Raw genomic sequence first — 15,119 nt, 5'->3', positions numbered from 1 at the left:
CTCCCTCACTTTTGTTGAGATCTGTGATGAAAAATATCTGTGATGGGCTGAAAAATATCTGCAATGTATGTTTATGTCCATATTTCAGGGATTTATGAATGTTACATCTTTTGTTTTTGTGAGGTGGTTTTGTTTTGTTTTTGTTTTTTTCCTTTTGAGACAGGGTTTCTCTGTGTAGCCCTGGCTGTCCTGGAACTCACTCTGTAGACCAGCCTGGCCTCAAACTCAGAGCTATGCCTCCTCTGCCTTCCCAGTGCTGAGATTAAAGAAGTGTACCATCACCTCCTGGCAAATGTTACATACTTTAAAGTGTATGTTGGGAGCTGGAGAGGTGGCTCTGGGGTTAAGTGCACTGGCTGGGACCTGGGTTTGGTCCCCAGCTCTCACACGGTGGCTCACAACCATCTGTAACTACAGTTTCAAGGGATCTGTTGCCCTCTTCTGGCCTTGCCAGGTACTGCATGCACATGGTGCACATACCTATATACAGGCAAAATATCTATACACATATCTATACACATAAAATAAAATAAATCACACACCTTTAGTCCCAGTACTGGGGAGGCAGAGGCAGGTGGATCTCTGAGTTCAAGGCCATCCTAGTCTACAGAGTGAGTTTCAGGACAGCCAAAGCTATATAGAGAAACCCTGTCTCAAAAAAACCAAATAAATAAATCTCTAAAATAATGTTTTTAAGGAGAAAAACATGGGAGAAGTGTATCAGTTTTGCCAATGGAGAGATGGTCTAGGTGGACTCCAAATGAAGCCATAGGTTCACAGCAGGAGGCAGACAGAGGACATACAATGATACTCAAGTGCAGTTCACTGGCAACCACTAAGCACACAGAGGCAAAGAGCAATTCCCTCCTGAGACCCTGATGGGGCCCTGCACAACCCCACTTGGAGTTCAGCCCAGGAGGCTGATTTTAGAGCCCAGCCTCTGAGCTGCAGTGGAATAGTTTCAAGTCCCACCCTCCACCCCTGTTGGTGGTGCTTTCTTAGCATAAGCCGCAAGAGTCAACTACAAAACCTCATGGAGTCACTTTAATATTCAAGCCTGCTTGGATCTGACACTTTGCTACTTGGAGGGGAAAGTAGCAGGTTGACACGCAGCCCCTCTGCCCTCAGGGCACCTAGAGACAGCTAGCACCCTCCTGATGGGGCGGGGCTCTCCAGGCAGAGAAGCCAGTGCGAAGGCCCTCAGGTCAGACTGCAAGCAGAGGCAGCCAGGGTGTATTCACAGAACTGTTACCACGCAGCGCCTGCAGAGAAGCCCCCAGACACACAGAAGCCTACGGCACAGGAGTGGACCCAGCTGGGCTCCAGGCGAGCGTCAGGCAGGCGGGTCCCCCAGCTTTCTGCTGGCACTGGTGACCCTCTTGTTCTCTCGGAGGTTTCGAAGTCGAGCACTAAGGCTGCTGATCTCCTCCACGTGGGCCTGTGGCACCCACCCCTTCTCACCATCAGCCAGCCGCACGCCCTCCAGCCAGCCTAGGAACACAGCAGTCAGGATCAGTGGCATGGGAGGAGTGCTGGGGAGGAGGCATGAGGAGAAGGAACTGGGCCTGGTGCCAGCCTGGAGCCGGGTGACATTACCATCGTGTCACCAGCTCCCAGGAAGGACCCCCACCTCTCTGAGAAGGTTATTTCCCACTCTCCCCCATCACTCTCCAGTCTCAAGCGGGAAGTTCCTCCTCTGGTCTAACCGGGTTCCCAAATGCTGCTGTGGTTGATCACTACTTGCATAACCTTCCCTTGTGACAGGCTGGTCACCCGCCCCTCCTCCTTCTGCCCCTCAAGGAGGCTGTCAGGAAGGCCTGGTTCTCACCATCACTGGTCCGGGTCTTCACTGCCAGGATGTCTGTCTTCTCCAACGTCAACTCATCCGGCTGCAGGGCCTTGTAGGTCCTCACGCACTGGACCTGGGGGCGGTCTGAGGGCCAAGAGAGGGTCCAGAAGCCCCCAGGTCAGAGGTGGGAGGCAGTAGGAAGGAGAAAGTGAAGGATGGGAGGGGGCCACAGTAGCTTCTCTGCCCATCCTGGGCTTGAGTCTCGCTAACCTGAGGCTCTTGGTGAAGGGTGTTGACCTCCTCAGCTCACTGCAACACCTAGACTCCCACACAAACCCCAGGTGCCCACACATGCCCCTTGACAGGCCTCTGGGTGTCTAACATTCAAATCCAAAGACCTCTCCAGACCCACAGGCTCCCCGTGCTGACATGGCCCACTCTGGCTCACCCCTTCTCCCAGCCCCTCTCCCCTCTCAGGCTCACGCAGTTCCAGCCACACAGGACTCCTGTGGTGCCTGAGTAACTGATGCCTTTTGCCTCAGAGCCATCTGCCAGGAGGCCCTCTCTCCACCCTTCCAGCTGGAGTAGGGGGCTTGTCCTCAGCCTCGGTGGGATGCCGAGCCCACGCCAGAGAATCCGTCCCATTCCCGTTCTTTGTGACAGAGTAGATGGGCAGGAGCATTGCAACCAAGTTTGAGCTGGGTGTGGCGGCTTATCCTTCTAATACCAGTACATAGGGAAACTGAGGCAGGAGGTTTGCTATGAATTCAAGGCCAGCCTGGGCTACACAGCAAGACTCTGTCTGAAAAAGGGAAGAAGGAAGGAAGGGAGGGAGGGGGACCAGACCTGGCCCCATTCCTAGCTCTACCAGCTACTGGCTGTGTGACCTTGGGCACATTACTTAACTTTTCTGAACCTCAGTTTTCAGAGGTGTGAAAAATGAAGACAGTGAATCCAGCTAACAGGATCACTATGAGGATTAAATAAAGTGAGTGAAAGAACAGAGTTCAGACCCCGGCCTGACCCACAGCAGGTGCTTGCTGGGAGTGTACCTTCCTCCCATCCCAGACCGATAACCCAACCCCTTTAGCCAAACACCTTCCGGGACGACCTACTGCCCACTGCCAAGATCCTCTCCAACTAGACACAGCCTGGCTTGCCAGCCTCATGTCACACCCAAGGAGCTGCCTCCACCCCAGCGGAGCACCCCTTCACCCTGCTACCCACTATCACTCTCACACTCTGTACACACCAGGCCTGTCGCTTTGCAAGTGATACAGACAGACAGACAGACAGACAGAGCTGTGGTCTAGCCGGGAGGACCTGGATGAGGCACTTGGCCTCTCTGAATCTCTTTCATTGTCTGCAAGATGAGTTGCCTGTTCATATGGGGTGGTCCCGTGTACCCTGCCCAGCCTCCAGTGGTCCTCAGAGCCACCCCAGAGGGTTCTGGGTCTTACCTTCTCCATCACAGGTGACCTCCTTGTCCTCCTGGGGGCTGGAGGGGCGCAAGGCTGAGATCCATCGTTGTTTCTCACTTCTACGGAGAGGGAGGTGTGGTCACAACAGGCAAGGTACAAGAGCAGGGTTGGGAACCCGGGCTGGGAGAATTAGGGTTAGGGCCGGACATCCTGGGCTACATGCAAGGCTCCAGGCCTGTGACCCACCCCCACTGCTTATGCACGCCACCTCCCTGATAGAGGGGCACAGTGGCTGGTGCCACCTGCCAGAATTCAGGCACTGCTCCCGCCGTCCAGCCTTGCTCTCTTCCCCAGGGGTTCAGCAGGACCCTTGCTCAGGGTTTGGGGTGCTTACTCGGTACGTGCTCTCAGCAGCAGCTGGTGCCTGGCACGCTGACCGTGCAGCAGCCGGAGCAGGAACACGTGACCCGGAATGCCCTGCAGCTTCAGGCTCAGGTCTCGAACCTGCAGCTCAGCCATATTGGCATGGACGAAAACAGCAAACTTCCCGAGCCTGGAGGACAGACAACAGGTCGAGGAGGGTCATCAAGCCTGGGTCCTCCCCTCGGAGCCACACCAGGACCAGGTAGGTGAGCTGATGGAAGGAGGAGGAAGGATCGTTTGCTCTTCCAGGCCTAGCTTCACTGGCTGCCATTTCTCAATAACCAGTAAGGCTCCCATCAGGGCATCCAAGCAGAGGTGCTAAGGCAGGAGGACGGCTGTGAGTTCAACTGCCTGGCTTTCTGCTGGCAGATCACAGAAGCCAGGCCCCTAGCCCAGGTACACTCTCCGTTCCTTTCTGCACCCTTCCCTGGCTCTAACTGGACTCCCAGGTGACTTAGCACCAGGACAGCAGAAAAGCTGCTTCTCAGCCCTGAAGTCAGAACCAGGTGCTGCTGGGCCTGCAGGGGAAGAGGCTAGGAGATGGGGCGGGGCCCTGGGCTTGTTACCCTAGCACAGAAAGAGCCCCACCCCTCTCCTCCTGCCACACCACACTGTGCAGGGGACCCACCATCGTGTGTGTCCACCTCTCCCCATACATACACTAGAGGGAGCAGGTCCTTCCTCTGCCTTCCTGTTCCCGCATCTGCCCAGCCTGAAGCACTGGCCACCTCCTGACCATCGATGTTCACCTGGGTAGAGTCTCTGGTCCCTCCCACCACTTCACCCTCCAAACTGGCCAGGAGCAGGATGCCGCCCCTCTGCACACCCCCATCCCTCCCCTCAGAACAAGCCCAGCCTCTACTATGACTTCAACATCTCCACTCCCTTTTCTTGCCTATCTCTTTGATTTGCTTGTTTATTTAATTTATTTAGCGACAGGATCACTATAGAGCCCTTGTTGTCTGGAACTTGCTCTATACAGGCTGCCCTCCATCTCTGTCTCTGCTTCCTGAGTGCCAGGACTAAAGGCATGTGCCACCATCCTGGCATTCTGCCCTTTCTCCTCCAGTCCACAGCCTGGCTTCACCATCCCCCAGACACACTCTGTTCTGCCACAACTTTTCTGCCTTTTCAAAATCACTTCTCAACACAAAACTCTTCAAAAACCCTGCTTGAGGGCTGGAGAGATGGCTCAATGGTTAAGAGTACCTATTGCTCTTCCAGAGGAGATGGGTTTAGAACTCAACATCCATGTGGCAACTCACAACTGTCCGCAACTCTAGTTCTAGGGGATCTGATGCCCTCTTTTGGACCCTTTGAGCATTGCATGCTGTACATGGTAGTGCACAGACATACATGTAGACAAAACACCCATACACATAAAATAAATAAATCTTATTTTTTTTCCAAGACAAGGTTTCTCTGTGTAGCTTTGGAGCCTTTTCTAGAACTCACTCTGTAGGCCAAGCTCACAGAGATTCGCCTGGCTCTGCCTCCTGAGTGCTGGGATTAAAGGCATGCACCGCTGCCGCCTGGCATTTTATTTTATTTCATGTGCATTGGTGTTTGGCCTGCATGTATGCTTGTGTGAAGGTGCTAGCTCCTCCAGAACTGGAGTTACAGACAGTTGTAGCTGCCATGTGGGTGCTGGGAATTGAACCCAGGTCCTCCGGAAGAGCAGTCAGTGCTCTTAACCACTGAGCCATCTCTCCAGTCCCAAAATAAATCTTAATTAAAAAAAAAAAATCCCAGCACTTGGGAGGCAGAGGCAGGTGGATCTCTGAGTTCAAGGCCAGCCTGGTCTCCAGAGTGAGTTGCAGGATAGCCAAGGCTACACAGAGAAACCACGTCTCGAAAACAGAACAAGGGCTGGAGAGATGGCTCAGAGGTTAAGAGCACCGACTGCTCTTCCTAGAGGTCCTGAGTTCAATTCCCAGCACCCACATGGTGGCTCACAACCATCTGTAATGAGATCTGGTGCCCTCTTCTGTGTACATAATAAATAAATAAATCCTTAAAAAAAAGAAAAACAAAACAAAACAAAAAAAAACAAATCAGTCCCAATGTCTCTTCCTCTGGCAACTTCACTCACTCTACTTTAGCACATCTTCCCATTAAAACCTGGGGGGTGGGGGTGAGGGGGAAGGAATGAGGGGGCGGGGCTAGAAGGATGGCTCAGTGGTTAAGAGCTCCAGCTCCAGGGCAATCCTCAGGGCAGGCCTCTGAGGGCACCTGCACATATCCACACACAGACATGTAATTGAAACAAACAAAGAAAAACCACCAAACGGTGGCGCACGCCTGTAACCCCAACACTCAGAAGGCAGAGGCAGGCAGATCTGTGTGAGTTTGAGACAAGCCTGGACTCTGTAGGGGTTTCAGGTCATTGTGGAATACAGAATGAGACCTTGTCTTATAAACAACAAACAAACAAATAACCCAGGCAGGGCTTGCTGATACACATCTTTAATCTTAGTGCTTGGGAGGCAGAGGTAGGCAGATCTCTGTGATCCTAGGCAGGCCTGCTCTACATAGTGAGTTCCAGGCCAGCCAAGCGTGACTTAGTGAAACCCTATCTCAAAATTAACATGTTCAGTAACAACAACAAACAAACAAACAAACAAACAAACAAAAAACCCAAAAAATCAGTGACACCGTTATGTCCACTGGCCTTGGGTCCTGTGGACAGAGAGCAAATCTCATTCACATTTACGTCCTCAGCATGCGACATACAGTAAGCGCATCCCAGCAGGGCAGGGGCACTTTATTGACTGAACCAATCACTCCTCTTCATCCTGCTCACTAGTAAAATCATAACTGTGGTGAGCTCTCCATACTGAGAAAGACAGGATGTAAGGAATAGGTAACAAGCTGGTGTCTGGCCATTTCCCGGCTCCTTATCGCTAGTGCCCTGACCTTGAGACTGACAAGGGGACTTGCTTGCCAGGGAGGCGTCTTCTGAACAGACGGGAGCAGTCCGCGCAGCGTGCCAGCACAGGGAAGCTGCCGGTCCTTGCTGCTGACTTTCCCGGGACCCGGGGCAGAGCTGGGCCTGGCTGTGTGTCTCATCACTGCCCTAGGCTCAGAGCAGTGGCAAGCCCCCCAGGACACAGTTACCCCTCAGCTCTGCCTCATCGGTGGACCTGCCTCACTGCTTTAGTTGCAGAGCCTCCAAGGCCCAGGACACTCTGCGGTTCAGCCTGGCACCAGTGGAGGCTGTGAGGCCCTCGGAGGCAAGCCCTGCGCGGGAAACGAATGATGGAGTCTCTGATCTCCCTGGCCTCTCCCTCCCGACTCACTCTTTCCTCCGGGACAGCAGCAGACAGTCGTTGAAGAGGTGAAGGTAGACGGCCTTGCTGGACAGCTTCAGCTTGGCGGGCGGTGCGGCGGGCATGGGGGCCAGCTCCACCAGCTCTCCGTGCCGCACCAGCCAGCGGGCCTGGGAGATCAGCGGAAAGATCTGGAGAAAAAGATAGGACAGTGGGGAAGGCAGGTGAGGCAGGGGGTGCTGGGTGAGTCCCGGAGCAGGGAAGGGAGGCCATGGACAGTGACCACTGGCCCCCCACCCCCGGGGGGAAGGAGGAAGCAAGGGCTTTCCCTTACCTTGCCCTCGAAGTGGATCTTCTTACTCAAGTGAATGAGCTCCTCAGTCCTCTTCATGGACTGCACGCTGGCGTTGCATTCCTGCACCAGCTGGGGATGGGATGGGAAGTTATTTGGGCTCCCACTAGGGGAAGGGAGACCCTCAGGAGGCCACAGCTCTGGCCCCTGCGCTCACCTCCTTGAGTGCACTGAAGGCCTTGGTGGCCATGTCCTCGTCTTGGGAGCCTGGTGCTGTCCGCTTCAAGATGTTCTGGTGGGAGAGAGAGATGTGTTCTTGAGTGCTGTAGTCTAGGAAGGCACCGTCAAATTCCTGTAAATAACCCCTCACTTGTGTTCCTATGAGCTGCCCTACTGAAAATCATTGGGTCACACACAGAAAAGACATGGGAGGAGGAGGGCCGGAGGGCCGGAGCCCCCCCCCCCCCCCCCCCCCCGGGGAGACGAAGGAGACCAGTGCAAGCAGGGACAGGAGGAAAAAGGGGGTTGAGCCGGGCGGTGGTGGCGCATGCCTTTAATCCCAGCACTTGGGAGGCAGAGCAGGTGGATCTCTGTGAGTTCGAGGCCAGCCTGGGCTACCAAGTGAGTTCCAGGAAAAGTGCAAAGCTACACAGAGAAACTCTGTCTCGAAAAACCAAAAAAAAAAAGGGGGGGGCGGTTGAGTATGACCTATGCATGTATGGAAATGTCACAGTGGAACCTATCGTGCATAATTAATATATGCTAATAAAAGGAAGACAAACTCGATATAACAACAAAAACTAATCACTGGTGGCAGGCCAGCCTCTCCCTCCCCACCCTTCCTGAAGTGAGCTACCTCCACCAGCATCTTGAGGCGAGTGACCCTCTGGAAGGGCAGGATGAGGAAGGAGGTGAGAGGCAGCCGTTGGCACACAGGGGACTCTTCCAGGCGAGCCAGGATGCCGGGGAACTTGGGGTTCTCTAGGCTGGACAGTGGGCAGGAGGGTTCTGTCACAGGCTGGCCTCTCAGCACCCCTATCCCATGCGGTGGGTCTCATTTATTACAGACCTAGAACTTTTTCCCAGAAACCCTCGCCTCGGACCCTGCCTCACCCAGTCCTCCACACCCACGCCTGCCCAAGCGCCGCCCCCCGCCCCCCGCAGAGCCCCTCCTACAGCAGGCGCTGGTAGGTGCGCTCCTGATAGGCCTGATTGGTGACATAGGGCAGGTAGACCCGGCGGAAGGCGGGGCAGTGGTGCAGAACCACATCGCACACGCTGAAGCGCAGCACGTCGGCCTCTAGACGCTGTTCCAGATCGTGAAGAAACCTGCCGGATGAGCCAAGGTCAAAGACGGCGCCGCTGCAGACCTCTGTTGCCACTCCTAGCCAGGCATGGTCACTCTCTCACCTCTCGCTGGTGCTCTTGACCTCGGGCAGTTTGGAAAATAGCCACTGCTTGTCCTGAGTCCCCAGACACTCGCTCAGCTCCACGGAGCCTAGGAAGTGGCCCACGGCCACCGATAGACTATGGATGTAGGAGGCCTCCGAGGTGATCAGCTCAAATTTGGCCTGAGGGAGGGTGGAAGCCAGATGGTAGGAGCAAAGTCAGGCCACCCGGGACATGGGTCTCAAATCTCCCAACAGGATGAGGCCTCTGTAGACACCACTTCCCTGCCCCTTACCAGCCTTAAGGATAATCTGGCGCCGGGTGGGGCCTGGGCGCGCCCGAAGTCGCCAGTTGACAAGCTCCACTACTTAAGTCTTCCAGGAGCCTGCACCGCCCATGGCGCTCGGCGACACCTAGCACCTGCCTTTGGCCCCGCCCACAACCAGGGAGGGTGGTCTCAACGGCCCCGCCCTGTCTTTGACCTAGCCCTCTCCCCTGGCTAACCCCTAGGACTTCCAGGACCCTTACTTTCCCAGGTTCTCCCACCCACCCTCCATGATGATAGTCCTTCACCTCTACTAAATGCCTGATCACCTGCCTTTGGCCTCGGCCTGTCCTAGATTCTGTCCCTCTGATCTCATAGCTTCTAGGAGCCTTACCTTCCCAGGTCTTCTCCCCTACCCTTCGCTTTGACAGTCCCTGGGCCCAGCTGAGTCGCCTGGTCAACTACTTCTGGCCCCGCCCCTGTCATAGGCTCCTCCCTCCGTTCTAGACCCTCCAGACTCTTCTTCTGGGGCTGCCCAGGTCCCCCCACCCCTCGCCCTGATAGTTGACAGCCCTTCATCTTCCTAGGGTCCCCATCACCTGCTTCTGGCCTCGCCCCATCCGAGGCTCCACTCCGCCCGCCCCCTTTCCTGGCTGGGCTCCCGAGTCTTTTCCCAGGTCCTCCCACCCCTTCTCCACGTGGACAGCCCCTAATTCCCTGTGGGTCCCCAGCTTCTGCCTCTAGCCCCGCCCCTCACCTCCTGCAATTTGCAGTCGCGCAGGCTCAGCGTGGCCAGGACGCCGCTGCCGCGCACGTCGGGGATGTCCTGCCACAGCGAGAAGGTGGAGCCTCGGGTCGAGCGTTGCGCGCGGAAGGAGCTGCTCGGGGAAAGGTTGGCGCGCGGTGGCCCGGGCCCCTCCTCCGCGCCCTCCGCCCCGTCCCCAGGGCCCTCCTCCTCGCGCTGCTGCCGCCGCAACTCGCGCGCGCTGGCCACGTCGCTGTACTCCTGGTAGAGGACAGCTGGGCGGGGCGGGGGACGGGAACTCATTTACCCATGCCAGAAACACTAATTGGGCACCAACTGTTTGCCATCCCACCTGCTAGACACTGGTGCTGCAATTCTTTCCCTCGCACACTGTCTCTACCTCCCAACTCCCCAAAAGCAGGCTCCCCAGATTCCAACACCCCGGCTCCATCCCCCGTGACTCCCTCGCAGCGACTCGGCACGTACAGTTAAGGAGAAAGCGGGACTGGCGCCGCTCGGTGGCGCTGCTGGGATCCTGAGAGGGCTTTTCGTGCGGGTCCAGCCTAGGAAAGAGTGTCAGGACCTCTTTGCATCCCTCCCCAAGCCGAGCCCCAAGAGTGAGGTGGGTGGGTACCTAGGCTCCAGTAGACCACCGTGGACCTCATTTGGGTCCACAGGTGCTGGCAGCGACACACTGTCCACCCTCATCTCCGCTCTTCGGGATTCCCTCACAGGCAGTTTCCCTAGAGAAAGCGAGAACTGGGAGTGGGCGATCCAGAGAACGACTCGTGTGGGGTACCCGGCTGACCACCTGAAGATGTTAACACGGGTGGATAGGCTGTGCCCTACCCGCCTGGCTCAGGCTGCCCTCAGTGCCCGGGAGAATAGCTGGGTACCTTCCCGGGCGATTCCAGCACCTGACCCTGAAGTCAGAGCCCTGGTGGCCGTGCGCCCGAGGCGCAGAGACGAGTGCAGCCTTGTCATCAGTTCAGAGGCTGAGAAGCGTCTTCGCTCCTGAGCCTCAAGACCCCCTCTGACGTTTCCGGAAAGCTCCTGTGGTCTGGGCACTTCCGCACACAGAGTCTGCTCTTGTGCAGCCTGGCCAGTCTCCAGAAGGCCCGTGGGGGTCTCAGTACCACCCGTGGCCTCTTCATTATGATACACTTGCATCTTGCGCCCTAGGGGTGGAGGTAAAACAACAGCTGTCACCCACTGTAGTCTGTCCCATCTTCCTCCTTGTTGTGGTGGCATGACCCTAAGCATCAAAATGAGATCCCCAGGGCAATGGGATAGCAGAGGTCCTGACTGCAGAGAGCAAGGGAACAGAAACGGGCTGCCAAACTGGTTATGTAATGTTGGCAAGTCACTTGGACCCTATGAGCCATCTTTCCCTTGTCGTTAAAACTTGTCCTGTCTTTTGGGACATTCTGAAGTTTAAAGAGTTCAAAAAGAGCCGCCCAGTCCCTCCCCTAGCTGCCCCCAAAGGCTCATCCCCCACCAGGGTGACTCACAGGCTGACTTCTTCTCTGAGCCACCGTGGCTGGCCCTGCGCTGGGGCGGCATGTGTTGAGAGCTCCAGGGTCCCACCAGAGTTGGGGGCTGGGCACCAGGACAGTGGGGCCAGCTGCCAGCCCTGCTGGGTCTCATTCCTCCGCTGGTGGAGATATGGGTATCTGGGCCTCCTGGGGATGGCGGCCATGACAGTCCTTGGAGAGGGGCAGGGGTCGCCAGGGACCAGCGGCTACCAGGAGCTTGTAGCTCCTCGGGAGCAATGGGGAAAAGGTCCACGCACACTGGCCTTGTAGGCTGCAGGGTGGGCAGTTCCACAAAGGACAAGCTTTCCTGCTGGCACACGGCTACCGGGCGACGGCCAGTGCCAGGAGGTTCAGCCAGGTGAGGCTGGAGGGTTGCAGGTGGCCCACAGTCCATTCCTCCTTTGCTCTGCCACCCTCCTGGGCCTGTAGAGGAGAAGGGATCAGACCCAGATATAGTACAACAGGGAGGGCCGGTGAGCATCATGTCCTGGAGGCCTGGACAAACCCTCTTGTACACATGTACGCAGCTACACAAACACACTCACATGCCCATTTAGTAATCGTCTGTATTAGTCAGTACTTATTAAATGAGTAAGCACCCGTGTCGCACCTTATTTAATATCTACCAGCCTTCAGAACTGATGCCGTTACCCCCATTTTGTAGGTGAGGAGAGTGAGGCACAGTGGTTATCCCCCAAATAGTAGAGCCGGGTTTTCCACATAGGCATTCCGACTTCCACATTTGCATTTTTAGCCACCTTGTACATTCTCTAACACATATGGACACGTGACCAGACATATAGATAACATACGTTGTCACATAAATTCATGTTCCAACACACAGCCACACATGTTCTTCCAGCACATGTACTTTTACAGATAACTTGAGACATCTCAAATGCAGATACAAGCTCACATACTTTGTTTTGTTTTGTTACACAGGCTTAGAAACTTTCTCTCAGTGACACACACTGACCCTTTGCCTTACACACACACACACACACACACACACACACACACACACACACACATACCAGGATGCAAATACATACGGGCCCCAATGTCCTTGTTCTGAGATTATCCACCCCCTTCCATACCCAGACTTGAGGCCTTCATGCTGAGTGATGCCTACATCCTTGCCAGGCTGGCTGGGAGGGTCACAGACTGGCAGGCGGGCCACCACCCAGATTAGTCCCTCCCAGGGAAGAGCAAGGAGATGCCCAATCCCCAGTTTGGGATGACAGAGGGGCTTATCCCCATCCCAGCTCCCAGACACTAGATCAAGCCATGCAGAATGGGCTGTTTCTGGGCAGGACGCCATCCCCAGGCAGTCTGCCAGCACCCCAGGACAGAATGATGAGCCCAGAGGTCCAGGCCCCTTCAGCCTCTGCCCCGGGTCCCTCTGTGGCCTCCCACTAGCCCCTCACCTCTTCAGCAGAGACTGAAGCCTGCTGCTGATGCTGCCTGCCTGCTCCGGCAGGGGAAGCCCTCTCTCTGCCCAGCTGGCTGGGGGAGATCCCACCCAGACAAAGGGTTTGATTCATCAAACCCTGTGGTAAGGCAAGGGGAGGGAGGGAGCAGGCAGCGGGCTGGGGCTGGGCGGGGGCCTACACTTGCCCGGGTGCGTTGTGGGCAGTCTGGGCAGCAAGGACCCTTGCCGAGGCCCCTCAAGCCAAAGGGGCAGTGCCCAGTCTGACAGAAACAAGAGGGAGACCCAGAGAAATAGCGGCCTTGGAGACAACAGCTCGGGAACCCACTCTGAAACACTGAAGAAGAGAAACCACAGAGGCTGAGACGCTTGAGGCCCGAGCCCGAGACAAACGAGACACCAAGGATTTCTGCCTGGTCCAGATGCTCGGGCAGATGGGAAATCCAGGAAACAAACAAACAAACAAAAAACAGGGAGACAGATGAACAAATAATAGCTCATGCCCAGTGGGGCTGCCAGGCTGGTGGGAGAGCCAAAAAACAAAAGCGGTTACAATCTGAGTTGGCGAGAAACAAGCCACAGGCACTGACATGGTAGGGGGCTGGGCCCAGCCAAATCTGAGTACAGCAAGGAAGGCTTCCCGGAGGAGGAGGTCCCAGCTCACTATTGCAAAGTCCTCAGGGACCCAGTACAAAGAGATGGGGTTGTAATCCCCGGTCTGAACCAGAGACAGCATCTGGGTATACCTAGTAGAGGACAGTTGGGTCTCCCTCCGTCCTGCACCCCAGCTGCTTCTCCCAGGACTCCTGGCTTGGGAAGCCTGAGGGAAAGGCTGACTGTTCCTCCGGGGCCCTCCCCCCAACAAAAACAACAGCTGTATCTCACTCACTCCCTTATCTAGCCTTTGCCCCCTCAAGTCTGTGGTGCCCATCTGGCTAAGTCTCTCTGAACCTCCCTTTCCTCAGTTGGCAAAGTGGGAGAGCTGGTACCAACTTCTTAACTGCTCGTACAAGAATTAACGGCAGGGCACAGGAGGAGCCTCAGGCCCAGAGCATGGTGGGACCTCGTCATGGATAGGCAGTCCCCTATTATTTTCTGTCTTTGGCGGGGGATGGCTTGGGCCAGCAGCCAGCAGTAGTAGCAGCAAGCGGGAGGGGACACAGCCAGCTTCTGTCCCCCACACAGGTCTCTTTTAGGTATGGGAACGTAGCCCGCCCTAGGAAGTCCCTGGAGAACAGGAAATGAGCCCCTGTGATTTAAATAAACAAAACATTGGAACTAAAGGCAGAAGCATCTTCAACTAAGACCTCAGAGAAGGCTGCGGGGAGCTGAGAGAGTGTGCAGGGCTTTCTGGAACACAGGATAGAAAAGGGTGGCAGGGGTGTGTCAGAGTGGGTCTGCCTCCACTGTGCTCAGGCGGAAGGGCCATGGGAATGCCAGTCCGGTAGCTTTTCAGGCCGCAGCCCACTCAGCCTGGATGTTGGTGGTTCGGGTCCAGAGCTGGGTTTAATACTGTTAACATACAAAGTCAGGGAGGGTTGGCTTCAGGTGGCCCCAGATCTGACCCCAAGATAGACGAGTGCTCACGAGGCAAGGGTCACTCTGGAAACCAGGTTCAGGGCCTGGGTTGACACTGACCAGCCCTGTGAGGCTTTAGGCAAATTACAAGCCCTTCTTTGGGCCTTGGTATCCTTGTCTGTCAAGCGACCCTAAGTTCCCCCAGAAGTCTCCTCTATGAAACCTGTGTCATAGGTGTCTCTGCAGGCTGAGAAGGATTGGTGGAGGCCAAGGAATGGTCTGTGCAGGGCACTACTAGTTAGAGGGGGCAGTACTAGTTAGAGAGGACAACAGGTCTGTCTAGCCCTAGGCACTGCTCTTGTCTGGGATAGCACCTTTGGCCCCCGGTACCAAGACTTTCTCTCCCTGCTGAGTACCCCTTGGCTTCCTGCTCAGAGGCACAGAGAGCCTGCCAGAATCCCTTGGTCCTTAAGGGACAAACTCTAGTTGGAGGTTATGCCTAGAAAGGGGTTTCCAAGTCGAGCAGAGCCCCAGGAAGCCAAGAATGGGTTGAAGCCAGAAGCAGCGGCCAGGCAGCCGGGCACAAAGGACTCCCTCCGGACACAGCAGGAGGAGGATGGGCCTGCTGACCCAGGGCCCTACCTCAGCCAGGGAGCTCCTCCGTCCAGCGACTGGTACAGTCCAGGGCTCCAGGCCACCCTGGGGGCAGTGGGGTTGTAGCCAAGTCCTCAGAGGACCATGCCAGCATGGCTCCAATGCTGGGTAATGCAAGCTCCTGGGTATTGTGTGGGGCAGGGAGGGGGGAGGCGAGGGTGAGGGAGCCTTGCAGAGGCAGGCGGCTGTCTCGACGTGCCTGCTCCCCGCCCCCCTTCCCCAGAACCGGTTTGGCCAGTCGGGTACAAGAGGGGGCTGGAACAATGGGAGTCCTATGCCTCCCAGAGGCTCTGAAGGACCCCAGACAACTGCCTAAAGATGGGGTTAGCAGAGTCCTGCTCCTCAGAGGTGGACCACCCCTCTTCAGAGCTTCCCAAATACTAAGGATAG

General features: G+C 56.0%; 1 protein-coding gene across 1 annotated transcript; it reads right to left on the bottom strand.

Moving 5' to 3' along the window:
- Positions 1 to 1,030: 1,030 nt before the first annotated feature.
- Arhgef19 (Rho guanine nucleotide exchange factor 19) lies at positions 1,031 to 11,530 on the bottom strand. The gene is made up of 15 exons (XM_059256246.1): positions 11,105 to 11,530; positions 10,490 to 10,771; positions 10,228 to 10,336; positions 10,080 to 10,156; positions 9,606 to 9,868; positions 8,605 to 8,765; positions 8,371 to 8,523; positions 8,051 to 8,180; positions 7,412 to 7,486; positions 7,237 to 7,326; positions 6,933 to 7,093; positions 3,605 to 3,763; positions 3,250 to 3,329; positions 1,829 to 1,933; positions 1,031 to 1,491 (listed from the first exon to the last, which is right to left on the bottom strand). Exons 1-15 carry the CDS (start codon positions 11,520 to 11,522, stop codon positions 1,334 to 1,336), a joined length of 2,421 nt encoding a protein of 806 aa, XP_059112229.1. The 5' UTR covers positions 11,523 to 11,530; the 3' UTR covers positions 1,031 to 1,333.
- Between the last annotated feature and the right edge of the window lie 3,589 nt (positions 11,531 to 15,119).

The sequence above is a fragment of the Peromyscus eremicus genome, chromosome 2, assembly GCF_949786415.1.
Source record: "Peromyscus eremicus chromosome 2, PerEre_H2_v1, whole genome shotgun sequence".
Classification (NCBI taxonomy): domain Eukaryota; kingdom Metazoa; phylum Chordata; class Mammalia; order Rodentia; family Cricetidae; genus Peromyscus; species Peromyscus eremicus.
The sequence above is the reverse complement of the archived record's forward strand: the minus strand, read 5'-3'. Positions and strand labels throughout refer to the sequence as shown.